The sequence below is a fragment of the Corvus brachyrhynchos genome, unplaced genomic scaffold, assembly GCF_000691975.1.
Source record: "Corvus brachyrhynchos isolate BGI_N302 unplaced genomic scaffold, ASM69197v1 scaffold106, whole genome shotgun sequence".
In the NCBI taxonomy this organism is placed as follows: Eukaryota; Metazoa; Chordata; class Aves; order Passeriformes; family Corvidae; genus Corvus; species Corvus brachyrhynchos.
In genome coordinates, this window is record NW_008238834.1 from 6,074,055 (window position 1) to 6,096,777 (window position 22,723).

The 22,723-nt window shown below is 38.1% G+C and overlaps 1 protein-coding gene across 13 annotated transcripts in view; it reads left to right on the plus strand.

Moving 5' to 3' along the window:
* The window catches only part of PTPRM (protein tyrosine phosphatase, receptor type M), a 457,910-nt gene that overhangs the window by 207,983 nt on the left and 227,204 nt on the right, over positions 1-22,723 (plus strand). For all 13 annotated transcript variants that reach the window (XM_017738297.1, XM_017738298.1, XM_017738300.1 and 10 more), the window contains exon 8: positions 22,187-22,495. In XM_017738297.1, coding sequence (XP_017593786.1) covers positions 22,187-22,495 — 309 coding nt within the window. The remainder of the gene's footprint in view (positions 1-22,186; positions 22,496-22,723) is intronic.

Sequence of the window (22,723 nt, forward strand, 5' to 3'; positions counted from 1 at the left end):
AATAAAACAATGCATGACAAACTGAAAAAAGCATGTATCAGGTTAAAGCATAAATGGCAGAACGTGATTCTTCCATCTCAGATGCAATATGAGAAATGTGGATGCCAGATAGAGTTTCATTTATCCAGGATAACTGGTTTTAGAAACCCAGGGACTGAAGTTGTGTTTTGATAGTACCACAAAAACAAGGGAACTGGCTTTGGTAATAGGCTGAATGTACAGGGGCTTAGAGGGGGGGTTGATGTTGGGGTGCTTTAACCTCTTTCTTGCTCTGCAACTAGAAGAATTGTGCTTTTTCTTGTGGACTTCTGCCTATGTTATTACTTAGCTATAAGGTCTGTGGCTTATAATTCTGAGTTTCTGCTGTCTGGCCCTAAACAGGTGCTTGTATGGTTGGGTTTTTTTCTCTCCAATTATATAGAAGTAATTATTTATTCATTGTTTTCATTAAACTTTAATAAATACATGAGAGATGAGCTCACATTTTGCTTGAGACATATTAGTAACTCCTTTACATCTTCATCTGCTTGAAGATAACAGATGAAATGAAGGCTACTACTGGAAATTAAGGCTATAAATTTACAGGTAGGGATTTCAGTCTAATCAATATTTTGCTTATAATGATAACAATCTTATGAAATACGTTGGCTGTAAGATGAAGAATCAATGTTTGGACGTAAAAAACAGGTGTCAAGTTTGACAGTGACATTGCTGTCAGTATCTGGAGGAGAGTGGATTAAGTCATCAAGCAGAGCAGTAGTTCTGTCAAATACAGTATGTGAGAAACTAATGAAAAAGTCAGAAGCAGTGGTTCTTGCTTATGAGCTATTTCTTCAATAATATGTTCATCTATTTTTGGTTTTATCTTACATCCCTTCTCCCTCTCTTTTCTTTCAAGTTGCAATTAGGAACACAAAATAAGTTCTCTCTACTTCAGTCAGTCTCTCTGTATTGTGTTCTGAGAGCTGAATTTCTTTAATTATGGCATAAGGAAAGCGGTGCATTGTGTTTCAATGTTCCTAACAGTTACTACTTGAAAGAGAACCAGAGCTATGTGGTCATGCAAACAAACACTCCAAGATTAAAAAAAAATGTTGAGAGACAGAAAAGAACACAGATAGGATAAATCTAAACACATTTCTTCATCAAACCCACAAGCACTAACAGGAAAAAAGAGTTCTAAACATGTAATTTGCAATCAAAGATAAGAACAAGTGTTGTATTAAATTAAGTAGGAAGCTTGCCTCCAGTGCATCAGAAAGCTCTGATTCTGCAGTCTGTTTTCCTGTACTACTTCAATTTTACCTGTCTACCAGGAGGCATTTTAGCAGAGGAAGAGGCTGAATAAAACACCTTTGCTCTTAGTTACACCTCCTGAGCTTTGGAAACAGTTCAGATAACATGCTGAAAGCACACCGGCTGATGAAAAAATACTGTTTATAATTATGCTAATATAGAAATAATGGCATCATTTTGGAAAAGGACCTCCAAATTCTCTAGGTCTTTTGCAGGTCTAGTGATGTGGAGAGTTCAGGTCTGGCACCAAGTAACAGTGGTCGTTTTAGGTCAGCTGCTCACATTACACTGAGAGTCGCTCACCTTTGGAGCTGTCTTTCCATCACTTGAGAAGTCTCACTTCCTCTCTCCTCCTGTGACAACAAGAGCAGCTCCATCACTACCAGCTCCCAGTGTTGCCAGTTGCATCAGCTGCTGCTACAACTCTCATCTACAAATTGTGGGATATATCAACACCATGCTGTTTCTCTATGAACAGTTAGAAGATGTCAGTCATGCTCCCAGCTTACAACCAGCATGTCTGTGCACTTGCAGTGCCTTGAAGCAGGCACACTTGACCTTTAATTCTAATTACACCCTTTTAGTGACTAAACCACACAGGATATTTTAGCAGAATTCTTCATGAAAAAGCAGAGCAAGATGTCATATATGTGCAGAGCTGCTCTCTGCCTGAAACTCCACGTTACCTGAGAAAAAGAGCTGGCCTGGGACCAGGAGTTACAGTATCCCTGTCTTTTAAATGAACATGAAACTACTGTCTACTTTCCTCATCTAAACTGCAGATAAAGGAGAAGCTTTTGCTAAAGATGCTGTGTCTTTGTACAGACCTTCAGTTAGGCCCCCAATTCACCTTATTTCATAATGATGTTATTTCGTAATAGTATCTTAGCTGAAAACAAAGCCGTGAGGCTTTTTAGCAATTCTCATGTTGTTTTTCTAGGTATCATTGGCTAGTCAGTGGACTGCTGGGGGAAGCTCTACAATGGACTGAAAAGAAAGAATATGCTCATATTTCCATGCCTTCTAGAAAGAGAAATCAGTGTATTCCAGAAATTGTATTTTCCTGATAAATGCATTCAAAGTAAATGTTGTGCATAGGGAATGAATACTGCATTCAGTTATTGTAGCTTTATGGCATTAGCTGCAAGTGGTGATAATGTCCTTTCAATGCTCTACTTAGACTTCCTGGAGAACCTAGACATCCATAGTGAAATCTTAGGCTTCAGCATTCTTTGATCATTGCTGTTTCATTTTCCAGTAGGGTGATCTGTAAAGTTAATGTCCGTCTTTTATCACATGTGGAAGCCATATGATTCACATAGATTAAATCTTTTGCCCAGTGGATAAATGTGGATCTGATATTTCATCTCAGAGTGGATATTAAGAACTGAACAAACTCCTCTTTGCCAGCCTTCTACCTTTCAGGAAAATGACCAAGGAAAACTGTCATGTTCACAGAAGTTGAATTGCTCTGTGAAAATGTCATGACAGATTGTAAGACTAAATTTGTCATCAGTCTGGTAGGACAGGCTCATTGCTTGACAATCACAACAGCCTAGTTGCCATATGGATTTATGAGGCCTGTGCTGCATGCATACCAAATCCTTGGGTTACTGTTGGTTTCCTGACAAAGTTACCAAAAAATTACACTGGAGCATTTATTTACAAGCCAGGAATATCACTAGCACCAAATCTACTATGAATCCATTTGCTAGGAGTCACAAACTTGCCAAAGACGGCAAGTCAGCAAAGCTCAAGAGGACTAGAGAAAATGTTTTCCCAGGCAGAGATGTCTCCAGATTGTGTTTACAGTCTAAATCAACTGCCAATGTTCTTTCTTCAGTAAGGGGAAGGTAGATCTGTGCAGTCTTCTCGCTATTCCTAGAGATGGGCACTGTAGTAAATGCTTTGATTTGATAGGCAATGCCTTCCTGATTTTGTTGAAAGAATAAACCAATGATGCATAATAGCATAGACAAATTGTATTACTCCCGAAAACACTGAAATTAATGGATAAACCAGAAACTGTAGGCTCAAGCCTTTGGTCACCACATATTAAATACTTGTGCATTATTTTGAATGGAAGCGTTTCTCAGATATAGTGCAGAGTAGCTGTTCTGTATCACAGGGTATACCTAGCTAGGTTTTGAGGCATAAAACCTTCTTCATGTACTTTTAGGATTTTACAAAACATCCAAAACGTACCACAGAAATCATAAAAACTTTCTGTTTTGTGAGATCTATGTAGTCATCAAATAATTAATGACAGGGGCTGCTGACTGTGTTTAATCACACAAGATATTGGTATGAAAGATTAAAGAACCCTCATATGGAGAAAAGAGAAAACATTAAGTGAAAATATGTGCTTAACAGAAAAAAGTGAAATGAGTTGAAAAATGTTTGAAATGTACTGCTTTTTTTTAACATTCAAGTGCCTCAGGTCTGCTGTATCAGTGTAGCACAAGGACCTCTAGTCCTCCATCTTCTTACTTTACAACTAGCAGGTGAACAGTCTGTGGGCACCTTGCAGATACCCTAGGCAATATGCTTGGCTTAGCTTTGTAACACTGTAATTTGTCTTTTGTTGAAAGGATAGATTTATTTCCTTTGCACTCACATGGCCGATTCTGCCCCTGGATGTGTACATTAGGTATCAGGCTGCCTGACCAAAAATGACAGTGTGTTTTATTATAGGCAATGTTTTACTATAATGCAAGATTGAAATGTTAGCCTGTGGTCACAAGGTGAGCCATTTGCCATCTAATGAAGTTGGTTTTGTTTTGGATGCAAGTGAAGCAGATGCTTTTTAGAAAGTAGAGTCAGTTGCAAAAGGAATGGAAACCTTAAAAATTACCAGGTACACTTTTCCCTATGCCTCAAGCCATGAAGGTTTGATTTATACAAAGGACTTTGGCTCTTCTTCCACCTCAGATATTGCATTATAAAAGTTCAGTTTTCTATTTCCACAACATTATTGAAAAAATACTTCATCTAGAAAAACAAGCTCAAAGTGAAATGCCATGACCATTCACATCATAAACAAGTGTATAGATTGTGCTATCCGTATACTTTTGTGATTGGAATAATTGCTAAGTAAAAGTGGTAATTAAAGTTCTTTTTTCTTTCCTTTTTCTTCTAATTTTTCATGGTCCTTCTGTGTAGAAAACTTTTCTCTCCTTTGGAATGTTACCAGCAGCTTCCATTCCTTAAACTTCAGCCTTGTCTTTGCTGCTGTTTAAGTTCTGCTCAACAGCAAGGATGCTCTCCTGTAAGTGCTCAAAGCTGTGTAAGCTGCCCTTTCCTCCCCAGCACTTGGGAATGTCTTCTTCTGCCATTGCAGCTTTTCTGACCAGTTGTGCCTGGACTGCCAAGGACTGGCTGTGATCTGCAGTCTGCAGTGACTTAGGACAGTTCTGTAGACCAGCTGTCACATGAAGAGCTCAATTTTTTTCACCAGACATGCTTATCTATAAACATCTCATATGAGATCACAGCCATAAACTTGATGGGAGTCAAGAACATGAATCCTGTATTTTGTGAAATTGTGCTTATAGTAAAAAGAGTGTTTTGTTCTGACCTAAGTCCTGATAGTACTCCCTCTTTGCTTTTCTCCAGTTTGCATCTTCGTGAAGTGTGTGATTTTTCTCTACTTTCTTTCCATAACTTCTATAATGTTCCACTGCTATTTAAACCAGAAAGCCGGCTATTTATGAGCTATTTTTGTCTATTTTCAAGAAAGCAAATGATACTAAATTTTTAAATACATCTTTTTTTATATTACTTAATAATTGGGTTCAAGATAAAAATTAATGTACTGACATTGCTTTACTTAAATTTTGGATATGTGGATGTATTTTAAAGTGAAACAGCAATCATTAGTGTTACCATATGGACTGCCAGACTTAAACGCATATAAAAATATATTTACACAGGAGTGAGATATCTGCAGATAACTGTTAAATTTCTCTCCTGGTAAGACAAACAGCTACATCTAAATCTAAAAGTAATATATAAGGCATACACAAGATAACCACAAGAGAGCTGAAATGGATTCCAGCATTGTTTGTGCAATTCTGCAGCTTTATTGAGAAACAATAAAATTCTTTTAATTCTTGTAATTAAATAAAGGAACTTGGCATTTTTAGTGATGTCTGTGATACTGTTGTGCATTTTTGTGTCTTGTTATGTTTTCATAATGGCATTTGTATGTACAGTGATCTTTATAATGATTACTGGGTGTTATTTGGGGAGCTCTCTATTAGTGGTTTTGGTAGATTGCCTTCAGAATGTTTCAGAAGCTCTTCTTCATTCTTCCATTAAAAGAAATGGAGAAAGTTTAAACCAGCTATTAGAATTTTTTTTCAGGATATTTCAGACTGTGCCTTAGGCAAGAATAAAATATTTTATATATATATCTAGAACAGCTGTCATGCACATACTTCTTTTGTCTCCATAGTATTGCTGTATTCATTTTGCTGTCCATATGTTTCCCTCTTGACTTAAGAGATAGTTTTCCTGATCATTACGTAGAACTGTTTCTGTTTTTAAAAATTGAAATGAGTTGGAAATTCTTTTGAATCAAATGGGTTTATTTGTTTTAATTTTAAATAGCTTTTCCAGTTGCACTGAGAGCAAAATTGTTTCAACCCTAGCTGTAGTTGCAAACATTAGGCTTTACCTTTATCAAGAGATTCTAGCAACATCATAAACAACAGAATTGAATCTTGAGTCATTTGTTCATGCCATTGGAAACTGTACATGGAAATACTGCCTTATTTTATGTGAATTCATGGGGAATACTTTTGTATGGACCATGATTAATACCTATGAAGCTGCCAGAAGCATCCTAGGGTTTGTACTGCCAGTTGTGACTCACTTCTTCTATGTGTTTTAATCTTGTTACTGCAAATTTATCTATAGAAAATTTGGATAAGTGATTTGGCATAGAATTGTAAAAATGTATGCTTTAGACTTCCCTCTGCTAGAAAGCAAAATCACCATAATAATAGGTTCAGATTTTAAGCTTTTTGTTTGTGGTTGTAAAGCCCTCTTATAAATATGTGCGGTGGCATTGCACAGCATGTATAAACACTGCCTGGTTTGGGCTTTCACCTATAGCGTTGACATGTAGTGCTTCCCTCCAGTGACAGGTGGCATTCTGAGCCAAAGCCTGATTCAAGTAATCAACCTTTGTCTTTATTCAGCTGCTTTTTCATATGCCCTGAATCTGCTAAGTCAAACAGTCAGCTAGTACCAAGAAGAGACTTTCTGATGAGACATTTGGGACTTCTACTTCTTATCAGGGAGTCCGGTTAACTCGAAGATTTCACTAAACATCTCTGCATGCTGTAGGAATAACCAAAGGTTTCCAGCATCCTTGAGGTCCCTCATTATCCAATTACATGTCTGTCTGTGGTAGACCCGCTATGCTTCCTTTAGGCAGCTGAGAATAGCTGAAGCCTTTCTTCCATTCTCCACTTCCTGCTGCATTTTGCCAAGGGCAGTGGAGAGAAATGAAGAAAACCAAAAGTGTGTTCTCCTATTCGTGTCAGCCAGCAGCTTTTACTACACCTGTCACTCAAAAGACAAGACAGCAAGGCTGGAAGTCCTTGGGATGCATCTAAAGCATAGGACATGTAATATTGGGCATATGCACAGGGATACATGATAGTGCTGTGGTGAACATCTCTCCCAGGGCATTTGCATGCTCAAACAGAGCCCTAAGTGGGAAGTATGATATCCTGAATACTGTTAGGAGGTCAAACTTAAATGCTCCGGTCTCTTGGTGTTAGTGAAAGTGTTGTATTTTGACTTTTGGTGACAATTGTGTATTTGATGGAAAACTTAGGAACACATGAGACTTGTCTTTATTAACCTTTTTCACCTACCAGGAGTATGTCATCCACATTCCTGTTCAATTAAGGCAAAACTTAAGGCCTTTGCTAACTTGCTTTCACTAATGGGCCTCAGGTATGCCTGGGAGCGTTTAAGGTCTCCTTGCTGTAGGTAGGATCCCCCATCCAGGGATCCTGTGCACCATGTGAGCCTGTGGGGAATTGCTGTTTGCAGCATGCTGGAAAGGGCAGAGGATACGTATCTTCTGAACTTGCAAATCTTTCTTCAGTGCATTGGGCTACAGAAGTTTTGCTATGACAGCTGCATGTCATAGCTGTGCAGTGGCTGAGTTCACTCATGAATTCGGAGAGAAAACTGCACTTGGGCTTGCAGAAACATTTTTCTTTTATTTTAGCTCATAATTGAAACCAGATTTTCTCCAGGGATAGTCTTGCCATATTGAACAACTGTAACACTTCCAAGAATCTATCTTTTTTGCTATTGGCAGAAGCCAATGTTGTAAGTTTCAGATCAGTGAGTTAAATCAAGAATGCTTTTGTACCGTGCTAAACATTATTATAAAAATTGGCACTGAAGTGGTTCCTTGCTGTTGCCTGCTGAGTTTTTTCTTCGGTTGTAAGCAAGGACTGCACTATGAGGGACCAGTCCCTCCAACCTCTGTTCACTTATACTCTTTATGGTAGTATTAGATGTTCAGTTCAGTTTGTTGAAAGGGCTGAAGTGAACTTATATACTTCTGAGCTGTCATGTCAGCACCCTCTGCTTTAACTCTTAAAAGAATGATTTTTTTATGGTTTTGGTGGTGTGGTATTTTCCCAGTTAGGAGCCACTCTTGTATTAGAATACTTGTAAATATGAATTAAGGTAGTGAAATCTTCATTTAAATACAGGGAAGGAAAATTCTAGTCAAAATATTCTCAGACATCTAACAGTAATTTGCTTTAAGGCTTCTTGAAAGTTCTGTTCATGGAAACTCCCTGTTTAATTTAATTCTTAATTAAAATCATTATTTTGTGGCATATCTAGCTAATTGTTTAGCAAGAGTAAAAAAGTCTGTGTCTTAATAATTTTCCAGACTTAACGAGCTGTAGTTATCGGAAGAAAGATGTTCTTTCTTGGGTAGTTCCTTTTCATATGTCTTGAGTAGTCTTTTGTAATTTTAAAAAATAATATTGTTTTAATTACCATGGTTACATGCTGCTAGTGCTGATACAATTTAAAACGATTGCTCTCTGCTCAAATACTTAATGCAGTGTGAATTCATCAGAAATTAAACACAAAAAAATTTCTATAGTGCTTGTCTATTTTAGGCTGCTATCTGTGGAGGCCTTGATACTGTGTTCTTTATTCAGGGAACACTCACTGTACCTGAATGCAACTGAAAATACTCGAAATACCAAACCAATCTGTGGTGGGCTGACCTTGGCTGGCTCTGGCTGCCCGACACTTTGCTCTCTCAATGCCCCTCCTCAGCAAGATGAGGGACAAAATAAGATGGAAAAGGTCATGGATCAAGGTAAAGAGAAGGAGATCACTTACCAATCACCATCAGAGGCAAAACAGAATCAACTTGGGAAAAATGAATATGATTTTTTGTGATTTGAAATAGACTTGAGTAGTGAGAAACAAAGACAAATTGAAACGGTGAGATAACCCATCCTCAGAGCTGTGTCCTGCAGTGTGTTGGTTGGAGCCAGCTGGAGCCTGGCATCTCCCCACAGAGGCTTCCCTACAGCCCCTCTGCCAGTGCCTGGGCAGCTGCATCCAGGACACCATCCCAACTCACCTGTGTCATGGTTTAGGAAAGGTCCTCCCCAGTTTAGTGCCGCCACCAAGACTTTCCGAAACCAGACATGCCTTCTCCACTTTCCTACTCCAGGGATGGAGTTGAGAATTGGAGGCACAAAAGGTGAAAATCACGCAGTCGTATGGATTGGTGAGTGCCCTCAGCAGTGGAATAGCTGGAGACACCCTGACCTTCATGTTGCTTTTCTTTCAGTTTTCAGAGAGTACTGAAACAGTAACAGTATCTCCTTCCTATGTAACACCAGTTGAGGAGTAGCTGAGGAAACTGAGGTTATTTAACCTGGGGAAAAAGATGCTCAGTGGGGACATTATCACTCTTTAGCTGAAATGAGGTTGTAGGGAGGTGGATATCAGTCCCTTCTCCCAGGTAACAAGTGACTGGATGATAGGTAATGGCCTCAGGTTGCTCCAGGGAAGATTCGTATTGAGTATCAGGAAAAACAAAAATCACGGAAGGGATTCTCAAGCACTGGAAAAGGCTGCCCAGGGAAGTGATGGAGTTTCCATCCCCAGAGGTATTTAGAGGACGTGTAGATGCGGCAGTTGGGGACAGTGTTTAGTGGTGGGCTTGGCAGTGCTCTGGTTAGTGGTTGGACTCAGTGATCTTAAAGGTCTTCTCCAAACTTAACATTTCTATGATTCTATTCCATGATTCTATAAATATCAAAGTACTTCGCAAACAGAGGATTTAGTTACTCAAATTGGAGGTATTGAAAGGGATTTCTATGATCTTACAGTGACAAGTACCTAAGTCAGAAACTGAGCTGAGGTTTCAAATCCTCCGGTACAAGGATCTTTCCACTAAAACTTATCACTGTGGATAATACTGATCCACACAGACTTTAGCTGATGGATTGGGTCAAGCAAACAAGTTTTTGTTGACTTCAAAGCTCTGTCATTTTGTCTTTCTCTGAGTTTTTTTTCCATTTTGTCTGTGTGGTTTACCTTTGAGATCCAGTCAGGAAAGCCTCACAGGAGTGTTTCCATCTGCTCTGCAGTGGTGCCGCCTGACTTCAAGTGCTGTGTGCAGTTTTGGGCACCGTGATGTAAGAAAGACATTGAGCTATTAGAGAGTGTCCAAAGGAGAGCCACAAGGATCGGGAAGGACCTGGAGGGGAAGCCATAGGAGGATCAGCTGGGGTCACTTGGTCTGTTCAGCCTAGAGGAGGCTGAGGGGAGACCTCACTGCAGTTACAGCTTCCTCATGAGGGGAAGGGGAGGGGTGGGCACTGATCTCTGCTCTGTGGTGACCAGTGACAGGACCTGAGGGAATGGCCTGAAGTTGTGTCAGGGGAGGTTTAGGTTGGACATGAGGAAAAAGTTCTCCAGTGAAAGGGTGGTTGGGCACTGGAACAGGCTTCCCAGGGAAGTGGTCACAGCACCAGCCTGACAGAGTTCAAGAAGCATTTGAACAATGCTCTCAAGCACACAGTGTGATTCCTGGGGTGTCCTGTGCAGGGCCAGGAATTGGACTAGATGATCTTTCTGGGTTCCTTCAAACTCTATGATTCTATGATCTAGTACAGCAAGATCAGTTAATATTTAAAATACCTTATTAATGGCCACTCCTGTTTTTGTAGATTACCTATTGGAAATGGAGTTCTGAATTTCACAGTCCTGATTACAAGTCAGTGAAATTATTTGTTCCTACAAATACCATTTAAAATGCAGTTGTGCTACTGGCAGGCTTAAATAAACAAAGCAGATACTGAGTTGTCAGGAAATTTCTAGTTTAAGTTGGTTATATATTATATGAATATTTCTAGATTTTGTGTGCATATGTATACTGAATCCAGCAAACCATTTTTATTTGCATGTAGATTACTGACAAAAAAATAAGCATCATCATAATTCAAGATTATAATAGACGGCCCCTGCACCATTCTGCAAATGCAAAAGCAGCAGCTCTTCTGTTGTCACCTTCTCATTTGGTTCAATTATGAGTTAAAATAAGAGCTTATATTTTCTATCGTGAAAATGCAAATTTTGATACTTAAAATGTATGGTTTATATCTTTCTGAATATTTCCTATTTTCTAAATATAAACTGTGTTAAAGCTTTCTTTTCATTTTTAAATAAGGACATCTCTGTGACTATTCATTGACCTAAAACTCTGGGAACTGCTGATTTTGCTTTTTATAGGTTTGGATTTTTATGATTTTTTGCTTCCTCTTTACTCTCTTCCCAGTTCTGCTAGGAAAAGCATGCTGAAAGATTAAAACTTGAGCACTTCACAACTCTGTGTAACTCTCTGTAATTTATTATCCTGAATTTTTCAGTTTCATAATTGTGATGAAGACAGGGCAAAGCCAGCAATGGGACTTTTCTGTGCTTGGAAGAAAACTGTATGATTTATAACAGATGTCATCAATTTATAAATTCGTATTAGAGTAACTTACAAATAGTGACTGTATAGTACTTGTTTATTATTACTTTGTGTATGACCTTTTTCAGCATAGGAATTATTTTCCATTTGTTCAGTTCAATTGGAAAAAACAATGCTTAATGGACTTTGAATCCTGAGTCATTGGTGATAGAATTAGATAGTTTTCAGATTTATTTAATTGCTGTCATATGCAGTTCTGTAATTTGTCACACCAGCTTATACCTGGTGCACTTTTCTTGTTTTCCTTGAGCTGTGGGGTAAAACTGTGATCCAGGGCTCCTGCGTGGTCTGCAGAGTGATCTGGTTCTGTCTCAACAGTAAAGCAACTGCCTGTCTTTGACCAGTGAAACTGTAATCTAGTCCTGGCCCCTCTCCTTTGCTCATGTTCACAGGTACTTTAGCAACCTCCCATAAGCTCTGCTTTCCTGAATATTTGATGGCTGCTTTGTGCTCTTCCATGTCAGTTATGGTTCTGGCATAAGTGCACAGGTTCCATTTGACAGGACCAAGTTTAGAGGAGGTGAAGGAAGCAAAAGGACATAGCCAAATGCAAAGTGACCTGTAGTGTTTAAAGCAAGGGATGCTGGAGGCAACAGAGGGAAATGTAGTCCTGATAAATGATTAATCTTTAAGACTACAGAAAGGAGATAAACAAAACAGGCTCAAGATCATGTGTGGAAATAAAGCATGGTTTAAAGGAAATAACACAGGCTTGACTAATCTGTGATACACATTACACAAAAGCATATTTATTTTCTTATTTTCCTCTTTATCCCATGCTTGTGTTTGTTTGCCCCTACTCTTTTTGTCAGTAGATCATACATTTCTGTATTGAGGCAGATATCAAATTCCCAGGTATATACATTTTTGTGGGAATCTTACGACTGTTAAATCCTATGAAGAATTAACTTTGAAGCAGTTTACCAGTACACACCTTTTTCTCAGATGTTCTCCCTTCTTCTCCACTGGCAGTTTATTTCCTTATTAAAATGTATCAGAAACAATGATGGTTTCTTCTGTGTTCTGTGCTTCAGTATAACAATACAAATTCCCTTCACCAGCAAGCATAGTTTTTAATGTTTACTTTTTACGGGGAGTGGCATAGCAAAGAAGACTGGTGGTAAATAGCTTCTTGATCTGTCACAGGAAAATTCAAAGAAATCTAGCAGAGAAGGAGCAATGTGTGGGATTTCTTGAAGTATTTTCTAGATACAGCAGGAGAAAAAGTTTGAATATATTCAACCAATAAACCAAGAGTGTATCTTCTTAATGTAGGTACTTATCAGAACCTTTAATTTACAAAATACTATGTATAGTTCAATGTTGCAACTGATATTGAAGCCAAATGTTTCAGTTAGTGACAGTATCAAAGACAAAGATGGCATTTGAGATTGTAGGTGAAAAAACAAATTACTCAGTAGCTAGTAACTACACAGATTTGGATGAAGCTCCTGTAGAAGTCCTGAGGATGGACTTAACATGAGGACATGTATCCAGACTGAGTGGCACATACATAGGAGATTCTTTCAGGAAATGAGTCTTGTCACAAATTAAACAGATGATCTTATCAACTTTACAGTACTTACATGTTTATAGTCATTAGCACATGATAGTGTAGTAGGAAGACAGAATATTCTGTTCCCCTTTGATGTGTATATAAGTTCAAAGCTTCTTTTACCAGTTGTTACAGAGAATCTGATTCATTTATCAGGTTTATGCATTTGAGAGGTGTTTGTCAGAACTGATCTCATTGTACATCGTTTGGTTAAGGTTGATTGCACATGTCAGATTAGAAAGAATGGTAAATACTCTTTTTAGATGAGTAACATTGATTGGTGGCATTTTCTCATCCACGTAGATTTATATGACCATGTTGTCCTGTCATCTAGGTTCAATCTAGGTTCTGTTTTCAATCCCCAATTTAACTACCACCGCTGGTCGTAACAGCTCTGAAATGATGTGATTTGTCAGTGGCGATAGCCCACACTGATAACCAGAACACGCTGCTACATCTTACTCTGACTGATCTGTGAAACAGCTTTGCCCATTTATTCTTTTGCACAGCGTAATAAACCATCTCTGGACTTCTGCTTTCAGGGCAGGTATTGAACAGCTGAAACCTTCACTAATTTACAGAGTGGTTTATCTTTTCTCCAGTTGGCTTCAGGGGTAACTCAAGCAGCTGTACCATAAAACGTAAGGAGTTTGAGCATGCTGGTCTGTCACACAGCAGAATGACAGCGTATGCTTTGCCTTTAATACTAGTCACAGTCAGAAGGTGATTGGGGCACTGTAACAAATACATGTATTTTATTAGTGTATGAAGAGAATGATTTACCATCTTACAATATCCTAGATGTATTCTAGCCATTTCTAGGGAAACGGGCTAGAAAAATGGATTCTTCCCTCACACTAGAACTTCTGAATGTTTACAATGTCTGAAAGTCTGTGCCAGCTTCTGAAGGGTGCCACAGGTGTGGAGGTACCTATCTGCCTAAAGGTGTCTGTGTCAGATCGGCAGATAATGACATTTGCTTTGTTAAAAAAACATGGAGAAATGATAAAAAGGACAATAATGACGCTGTAAAGCAGTCATGTGGTAACTCAGTCAAAGGGGTAAATGCCTGTGATACATTCCATTGAGAGGGACAGTATATGCAACACAGCTCATTTGACTTCAGTTTTCCTCAAAGTGATCTTTCTGATCCAGTATCTACCAAAGGTAGATCTACCAAAGGTAACATCTATAAAAAATAGGCACTTTATTTGCCATCTTACCATGGTAATTCTTCCGAGAGTTATTTGTCACCACCTTTTAATTCTTGTTGATTTACTTATTCATGGCAGTTCCCGGGGTGAAGTTGGGATAAATTGTTACTGCCATATGTGTGAAGGGGAAAGTATATGTCTGCACTCCTTATTTTTCATTTCTCAGTTAGATGTGTGCTTTCTTCATGCAAAAGAAAGAAAACCTTAAGAACACATGCTTGTCTGTCTTTCAAACTCTGTAGAATTAGCTTGTCATGAAATGTAAAACTAATGTGTAGTTGTAAAAACCACTGCCAGCATTTTCCTCACTAGTGGCTGATGGCTAAGAAGATTTAGAAATGAAAGGGGTTATTATAAAGTGATTACTGAATAGCTAGGTATGTCATTTTAAACAAGCAACTAAAAATCTGTATTGCAGATTTGGAATGTAATCTTGTTTGTATCATTCATACTTAAAATCTGATTTTGATTGTGGAGGAGTAATCATCTAATGTAGGTAATTTGACAAAAATATATCAAATGATGTTTTTCTTTCATTCCTTATTTAAATGTATTAGAATTTAAATGATTTACCATTGAGAGTATACCTATAAAATGACAACATAAAAAAATATTAGATTCAATTTACATTGGTTCAGATTGAAATTTTGCTGTAAAGTGAAACATTCATATCAGCCCTCTCATGAAAGAAAAATGCTATATAGAAACCAACACTTTAAAATGTTACTACCTTTAAAAAGATGTAATAGATTATTAGAAGGGTGTTATTGGTGATTAGACCAATATATTTTGCAACTGTGAATGTCAGCCTGAAGACATAGGAATACGTGTAGCCATGAATTGGAGAAGAGGTAAAAAGTTAAGGAAACTTCTGGTGTGATTTTATCACTCATTCATGTTTCTGTATCAAGTTCTTGTAACAATATATTACTAAAAGCTTAAATCGAGTGCCTGATCTTGTTTCAAGCAACAGCTACACTTATTTTTTGTAAGCAGTGAGCTGATGCCTTAGATGTTTATTAGAATTTGCCTTCCATGAATCTTCTATAATTGGCTAAATATTATGGTTCTCTCCCAAGAGGTACTGTATCTTAGCTTGTGTTTCATCTAGAAATATCACAGAAAAAATTACCTTAGTGATGAGGTGATACTAGTATTTAGGATCCTTCCTGGAAAAAGTAAACCTCTGCTATATCTCACATTTGAATTTGCGAAGTGAGTGAGGATTCAAGCTGGCTCATTCTAAGAACTTGGCCTATTCATTTTGTTGCTGTGAGCTGTAAGTCAGTATTTTATTGTTTTCTGAGCTCCCACATTTTGGAACTAACCTCTTCTGGCCACAAAGTACGGGGGGAAAAAAAAGGCACTTTTCAGTGCTGTGTTCTAATGGGTTAGAAATGAGGCTGAGAATTGGGATTTCATGGCTTTTGCTGATGCACTGCAACCTTCAGCAAGTAATTAATTTCTTTTGAGTTTCAGTTTCTTTGGATATGAACTAGGAGAACATGCTTTTGTCATACCTGATATAGATACATAAGGTTTAACTTTTACACAGCACTCAAAATATATAATAAAATCAGTGGAAGCATGGTCTTGCATCTGGTTCCACGCTGAAGAATGGTGTTAGGTGTAATCTTCCTGGCAGCAGGGTAGTTTGGGAGATGCTGGCTTTTCTCTTTCACCTGGTAGCCTGTTGGCATCTCGACCAGGAAATAGAGGCTGAGTATGAGCACATGCTCTAAATGTGAATCTTCCAGTTCTCAGATGATGGGAAGTGGTTTAGTACAGAGAAGGAAAACTTTCTGTGGTGGGGGGCCCTGAGATTTTTTTTTTGCCTCAGTCTGGTCCTGTTGATACCTTCTGTCCGTTGTGACACTGTGGATGCTGAACATGATAGTCAAGGTTCTGGGGGAATTGTGTGCAGGAGGCTTATTCCTGCTTCTCAATGCTCTTAAGTCTGCAATAATGGGGAAGGGTGCAGAGGGATCCCTGCAGGCTACTGCTCAAAGCTAGTATGCTAACTTTAGGGTATATACATCCTTCTGTTCATCTTCTTTCACTGGCATTGTGACTTGGAAGTCAAATTAATTTAATTGAAAAAATATAATTTAAAATAAGACAATCTTTTTTAAAATAATACAATTAAAAGGAAGCCATTTTGCCAGAATTTGTGCAAACATTCATAGTCTAGTTTTCAACACATTTTATATATATGAAAACTGGATTAGTCCTTCCTCTGTGGCATTGCAGGTGACTACCATTTCAGTTTTTCTGTCTCATAGTTCTTTCTTTCATTAGCGCTGAAACTCTGCAGGTCTTGCGTCCCAACATTTTTTAAAGTGTCAGGGAGTACGTTTAGAAGACTGATAGAAGTGCTGCTTTTCTGTGGGAGGCATCTGGTTTTGCAGAAGTAGGAATGTATTCTTTTGGAAATGTTATTAATGTTAATAAATGTTAGTAATATGAAATATTGGTAAGAATTTTAAATACCATAATTTGGAGTCTTTCCAGGAGATGCTGGGTATCTTCTGTGGTCTTTTGCATTTACCTAAATAACCTTAGTAACTGTTGCTATCAATTTCCATAGCTGCTCCATGACAGGAAGCAGAGATATTTCATATGACACCAGTATTTCACTAATTTACAATTATTCTTTGCTGGTTTTCAACATTTTTGGTTGTTTCCTGAACATGCTGTGTTCTTAGATGAGTAGGATGACCAACCTCTAATGTGCTGCTCTTAACTCAAAGGTTGTTTCTGGATCTTCAACAGTTTTGTGCGCACTGGCAGCTTAGTCTTTGTTTTCACTTTAGAATAGTGGGACTCAGCAGTACAATCACACCACCATCATCATATTAGGATTTTGATTCTGTTCATGAGTCATTTGTCCCTTTGTTTCTTTGTTTGCCTTCTTTTTGTTTGATTCCTTTCTTTTATAACCCAAATAATGGACAGTATGAAAAATCATGTGGGTAGAGTATTCCTTTTCTTCCTCTAATCCTAACTACAAAGCAGTTCTTTATATTAACAAATCTGACTGAAATAAAAATGTGTCAAAAAACTGTGAAATTGCACCATCCAAAATCTTGCCCATTGTTTCTTTCCTCAACTGCATTCTGCAGTTTTAGGCAAACTGGAATTCGAAAAAAACATGATCTGTTATCACATCAGAGAAATCACGTGGTTTTTTGAGCAAAGAAAGGCTCTTTTTGAACTTCAATCTGTTGTTGAAGAACTCAGATAAAGAATAATTACAGTATAAAATTCACTCCATCGCAGTTGAATGTGATCTTTTACAAAACTGTCTTACCAAGTTTGCAAACAACCTCAAATTGTTAGTAGTCATGTGTAGATTAGATTTGAAATCAAACAAGGACAAGCCAAACAAGTAAATTATTTTTCGTGTATTCTTGTTTGTGTTGACTATAGATGTATACAATTGTGGAGATTTGTTTTCTAGAAACAAACCAAATATTGTTACTTTGATAGCAGCTGGCTCACAAGCCATGTTTTCTGTTCCTCTGTAGGTGGTCTCCATCACTGCAGCGTGCAAGTTCCTTGTAGGCATGTATGAAATTGTGTGTGACACCGTCAGATACTGATGCTAGAGTCCTGTGGCTCCCACTTCACTCAGAGGGAATTGATGTGAAAAGATGTTAAGTGATTTGAACAAGACTGCTTAGGCAATCTGTGAAGCAGTCTTTACATTTAATTATCATTATTAACTATTGTGTTTTAAAAAGCTGCTTTGTGGATAATAACTTAAATATTCAGTTTTCATCTTAAATTTATTTTCTTGTTCTGTCTATCCCTTACTTCCTGTGAAAGGACAGTAGAGTCCAATCTGGACTCTATTCCAAGTCCAAGAGTTGTTGTGTAGATAAACTCCACTAATAGTTTGCATAGACAAGAAATAAATTCTTAATTCCTATTGTTAGGTGCCTTTCAAATAGTATCTAGCACATACCAGATGTCTGCAGCTACTGGAGTGCCGTGGAGTGGCAGAAAATCACCATGCCATTCCTTTCTTGTTCTTAATTCAGTAGGTCTGTGCAGTCTGTGATGAAAAGACAAAACTTGCAGTCCTGAGTTTTCATTCTAAATCCAGGTTTTGATGATCAACGACAGGATGCTAAAAATACACCTAAATGTCTCAGTGGTTTTGAAATTGAGTTTCTGAAAAAGCATTGTACCTGTGGTAAAAGGTATAGTGTGAAGTTCCAGAGAAATGAGCTGTGAATTGCAGCTGTGGTGGAAATTGATCCTGTCTGTCATTCTGTGCTCCATATTCTCAGGAAAACAGAGTGGAGCAGAAAAGGAGCCAAGATCACCGATTAAATGGGATGCTAAAGTGCCAGGGGCTAGAACCGGGCTTGCTGGTCCCTCAGGTCAGAGCTGCAACTGTCAGAATTCACTGCCTGATTCCCTGCTGAAGCTGGCAGAAGGAGAGCAGTAGGAAAAATGCTGCAGGCACCAGCAGGGGAATGGGTAAGAACTACCTGGCTAAGCTTCAGGCTTGACAGGCAGTGTGGTCCTTTGGGAGGACAACCTCTTCTCTTACGAATTGGGAGGCCTCATTTTCCCCATTTGCTTCATGATTTGTGCCAGTAAGGCGTAAGAAAATAGCTGGAGTACTGAGGAGCAACAGGGGCTCAGTTCACTCGGAAAACTGCAGTGGGTGGAGAGGTGTAACCTCTGCAGGTGGGCGTTTACCAAGTAAGGAGGAGGCAAGGGCTCAGCAAAGAGCTCTCGTGCTGTGGAGTACATATGTTGTAATACAGTCGGTATGGTGTGTTAAGCTCCTTATTCTTCTTCTGCTCTAAAAGGTGTGATTTCAGCTGTGATCAGCATTGTGAAATGACACCTCTCTGTTTAGCTGTCACCTACCTTACGTGGTGCAAGGTACGAAGAGCAGACCGTGGCTGGGATGACAGCCTTCCACTACCGCAGGGACAGTTAGCGCAAGTTTCACGGGCACAATAGCAGCATCTCTGAGGGATGCCTACTTTTTCACTCATTGGGAACTCACCATGGGAAAGTGATAAATCCTGTAGAAAATAAAATCAACTAAATGAAGTCATCATGCTGTAAAAATTAATTAGCTTTCCCTTTTAAATCATAGTCATTAGCTGTCATTCTTTTAGTGCTGCTTAACAGTTTTCTTTCCCAAAGTATCCTGTGTCCTTGCTGGGGAAAAGCATATACCTTCCAGTGCATTGGAAGTGATGTACTGTGCTCTCAGAACCATATTGCATTAAAGATAGATAGATAGATAGATAGATAGATAATTAGAACTTGTTTTCTCATTGTTAGGGTGGTCAATTGGAATAGGTTGCCCAGAGAGGTGTTGGGAATGACCATCCCTAGAGGTGCTTAAGAGGCATCTGGATCTGGCACTGGGTGATATGGTTTAGTAGTTTAGAGGTTACAGTGACAGTGCCATGTTGACAGGTGGACTTGATGATCTTAAAGATCTCTTCCAATCTTGATGATTCTGTGATTCTATTCTATGAAATACTTCCTCTGGTGTATACAGTGGTACCTCCAGAGAAGTTTGGTACTAACTTGATCAAATGGACACTTCCTTTTCTATCTTTTGTTACACTAACTGCTATTTTTCAGGGCTGTTTTGAGCCATATGGCTTTTTTTAATCCCAAAATTTTGTTGTTGCCTTAGCCTTTTTTTTTCTGGTTTAAAGTAGCACTGTTAAAACCCTCATTAATGAGAGGGTTCATTAGGGCCCTATTAGTTGCATAATCTCTGAATGAATGGTAGGAAAAATAGATAGGAGCTGTGTACCTATCTGATGCTATGGGTTACAGAGTCAAGTCAGGAGCCAAAGCAACCAGGGTATTCGCCTTGTCCAATGAGCTTTGTCCTGTGAACTTCAGGGGAAGTTGTATTGTCTCCATCCTTTACAATCTAAACTCTTTTTTCGCTTGTCTGTTTTGTTGGAGGTGAAAACGTATCTGTCATTCTCACAGATTGAACTTGAGGGCTAACTTGTACTTTTTATTAAAGTAACATGACATAAGAATACCTTCCTTCTGGGCAGAAATCTTGGATAGGTTTTTATCCAGATATTTTGTACAGCCACTCAGTTTCAGTTTTAAAATGCTATGAATTAGTTTTATGTCTATAATAAAATGATTTCTCAGCTCCCCTGTGAATTTTCTGATGTGCCCACTGTGGAACTATGCAGGCTGTTCCATATTCTTGCAGCCAGGAGCTTTTTTCAATTGTTTAATGTTGTATGTCAGGGTCACCTCAATTTTGTTGGTTTTCTATTTCTATTCAGCCCATTCAGATACAATTACAGTTACACAATGCCTCTCAAATGTCCTTTGCTATTCATCATCTCATCTAAAAGAAAAAATTCTTAGAAACTGAAATGAAATTAAAAAAACAAAACAGGAAAATCATTTTCCGTGAAGTTTATGTCTGAACTACACAGAAGTAAATGTTTAGGAAGTTACGGAGTCTGTATGCCAGTCCTTGAGATTTGATTCATATTAATTTTAATTGTTGTAGCAGTAGAAATGTGTCAAAGCCCCCAGATGCCAGAATTCTTAGCTGAGATGCCTGAGCATGGAAGCAGATAAATGGCTTTACAGCAATTTATTCTTGCTGGGGACATTTTTGCCTCTCAGTCAAGTCACTAGAAAGAAGACTGGAAGTAGAAGTCGGTTTGTTTTGCCTTATTCTCACCAATTGCCAAATATTCTGTACTGGTGATCAACATTGTATGACAGTGAAAATGAATTGTAAAAAATTTTAAAAAGCAGCTGGATGATTTGAAAGGGGGAAAAAATACCCTGCTTTGTAGATGATAGAACAAGCAATTTCTTAACACCTTTTCTTCAAGGAGCTGAGATGAATAACATCTTTGAACAAATATTTCATGCATGCAGGGATTACATTAGAAAGTAAGAAGATGAAATCCTGTGTAAATTGTTTAGAACATTCCCAGTGAAGACATGTTGATTAACAAACATAAAAGGGGGAAGATGCATATTAATTTGTTTACGTGTAAGAGGCTTCTAACTCATTAAAAGTCTTCTAAGTGTTTAACTAGTGAAGCAATGGATAAAACCTGACATTGTCTTTAATCTTTTTGAGGACTCAAATATGAAAAAACACAGATTATTGCTAAATATGTATAATAGCTTTGTTAATGACAGTGTTTTGAAAATGGGGGGGGGGGGGTCAGCTCAGTGGTTCTGCTGTAATATGGTGGAAATTTTAATTCACTCTGCTATCACAATTGCTGTGACCAGTAGGATTGAAGAAAATCTAACTTCATCAACCACAGTCTTTGGTGCTTGTGTATAGATTTTGATCGTTTTGATTGATGACTCGTTTTCAACTGGGAGATCTCTGGAAAGGCACAGATGCAGGAGAATATCTTGTTTATTTTGTATCTTTGCTAAACCACTACAACAAACTGAGGTATTTGCACTAGTAACAGCTAATGTTTTTGTGGGAAAAAACCCTATGGTCTATTTTAAAGAAATTGGAATATTAACGTAATGTCCTAGACAAATAGAGATTGAGCAATTGCATTCAGTCTAACTTAAAAACAAATGAATAAGAAATAGCTGAAGAACCATCTAGCCTTTGTATAAACAGTCCTGCAAGAAAATTAACATGTATTTGCAAGTTTTCTCTGAAATCACATTTTCTTTTTAGATCTTGTTCTGTGCAGGTTTTTGCTCTAAAAGTGTTAACACAAATAATTTGTGCGAAAGAAATTGGACATGCTTACTTTTTCCATGCAACAGGTAAAAAAGTGTCATTTCAACTGTACCATTCAATTTGAGTCGAAGAATAAAAACTTTATTTAGTGTTTTGCTTGCTCTTCATTTTTCATCAAAGACAATTCTCACTCTTTTCTCCATTTTTCCCCATTTTTTCAGAGCCTATACTTCTATTATACTGTGATTCTATAAAGCATTGGATTTCTGTTTCTGCTTATCTGTCATATTTGTAGAACTGTATAACCTCTTACTTGGCACATCACTGTTAAAATCTGAATAAGTAATAACAGCAGAATTATGTTGGTAATTTTGCAGATCCCATGCGTGGGCCACAAAGACTGGAGGTTGTGGAGATCAAATCTAGACAGATCACTGTTTGCTGGGAGCCATTTGGATATAATGTCACACGTTGCCATCGGTACAACCTCACAGTGCATTACCGCTACCAGGCTGGAGGGCAGGAGCAAGTGAGAGAGGAAGTCAGCTGGGATACAGAAAGTTCACATCCTCAGCACACAATTACTAATCTATCACCATACACAAATGTCAGCATCAAATTAGTATTGATGAATCCTGAAGGACGGAAAGAAAGCCAAGAACTTGTAGTGCAAACTGATGAAGATGGTGAGTTGTTGTATTTACATATATATGGTACACAACCTGATAGCATAATTTTCTATGTAAGTGCACATTCTGCTTTCACTAAAATTTGTAACAGATTTTCCACCAACTTCACCAATTTTGATGAAGCTCCATTGTTACAGTGATCTTTCACATAACCTATAACATCCCACATAGTTAATCACTTCATCATTAAACTTGTAACTTCTGATTGGTCTATGTTCTGCCTCT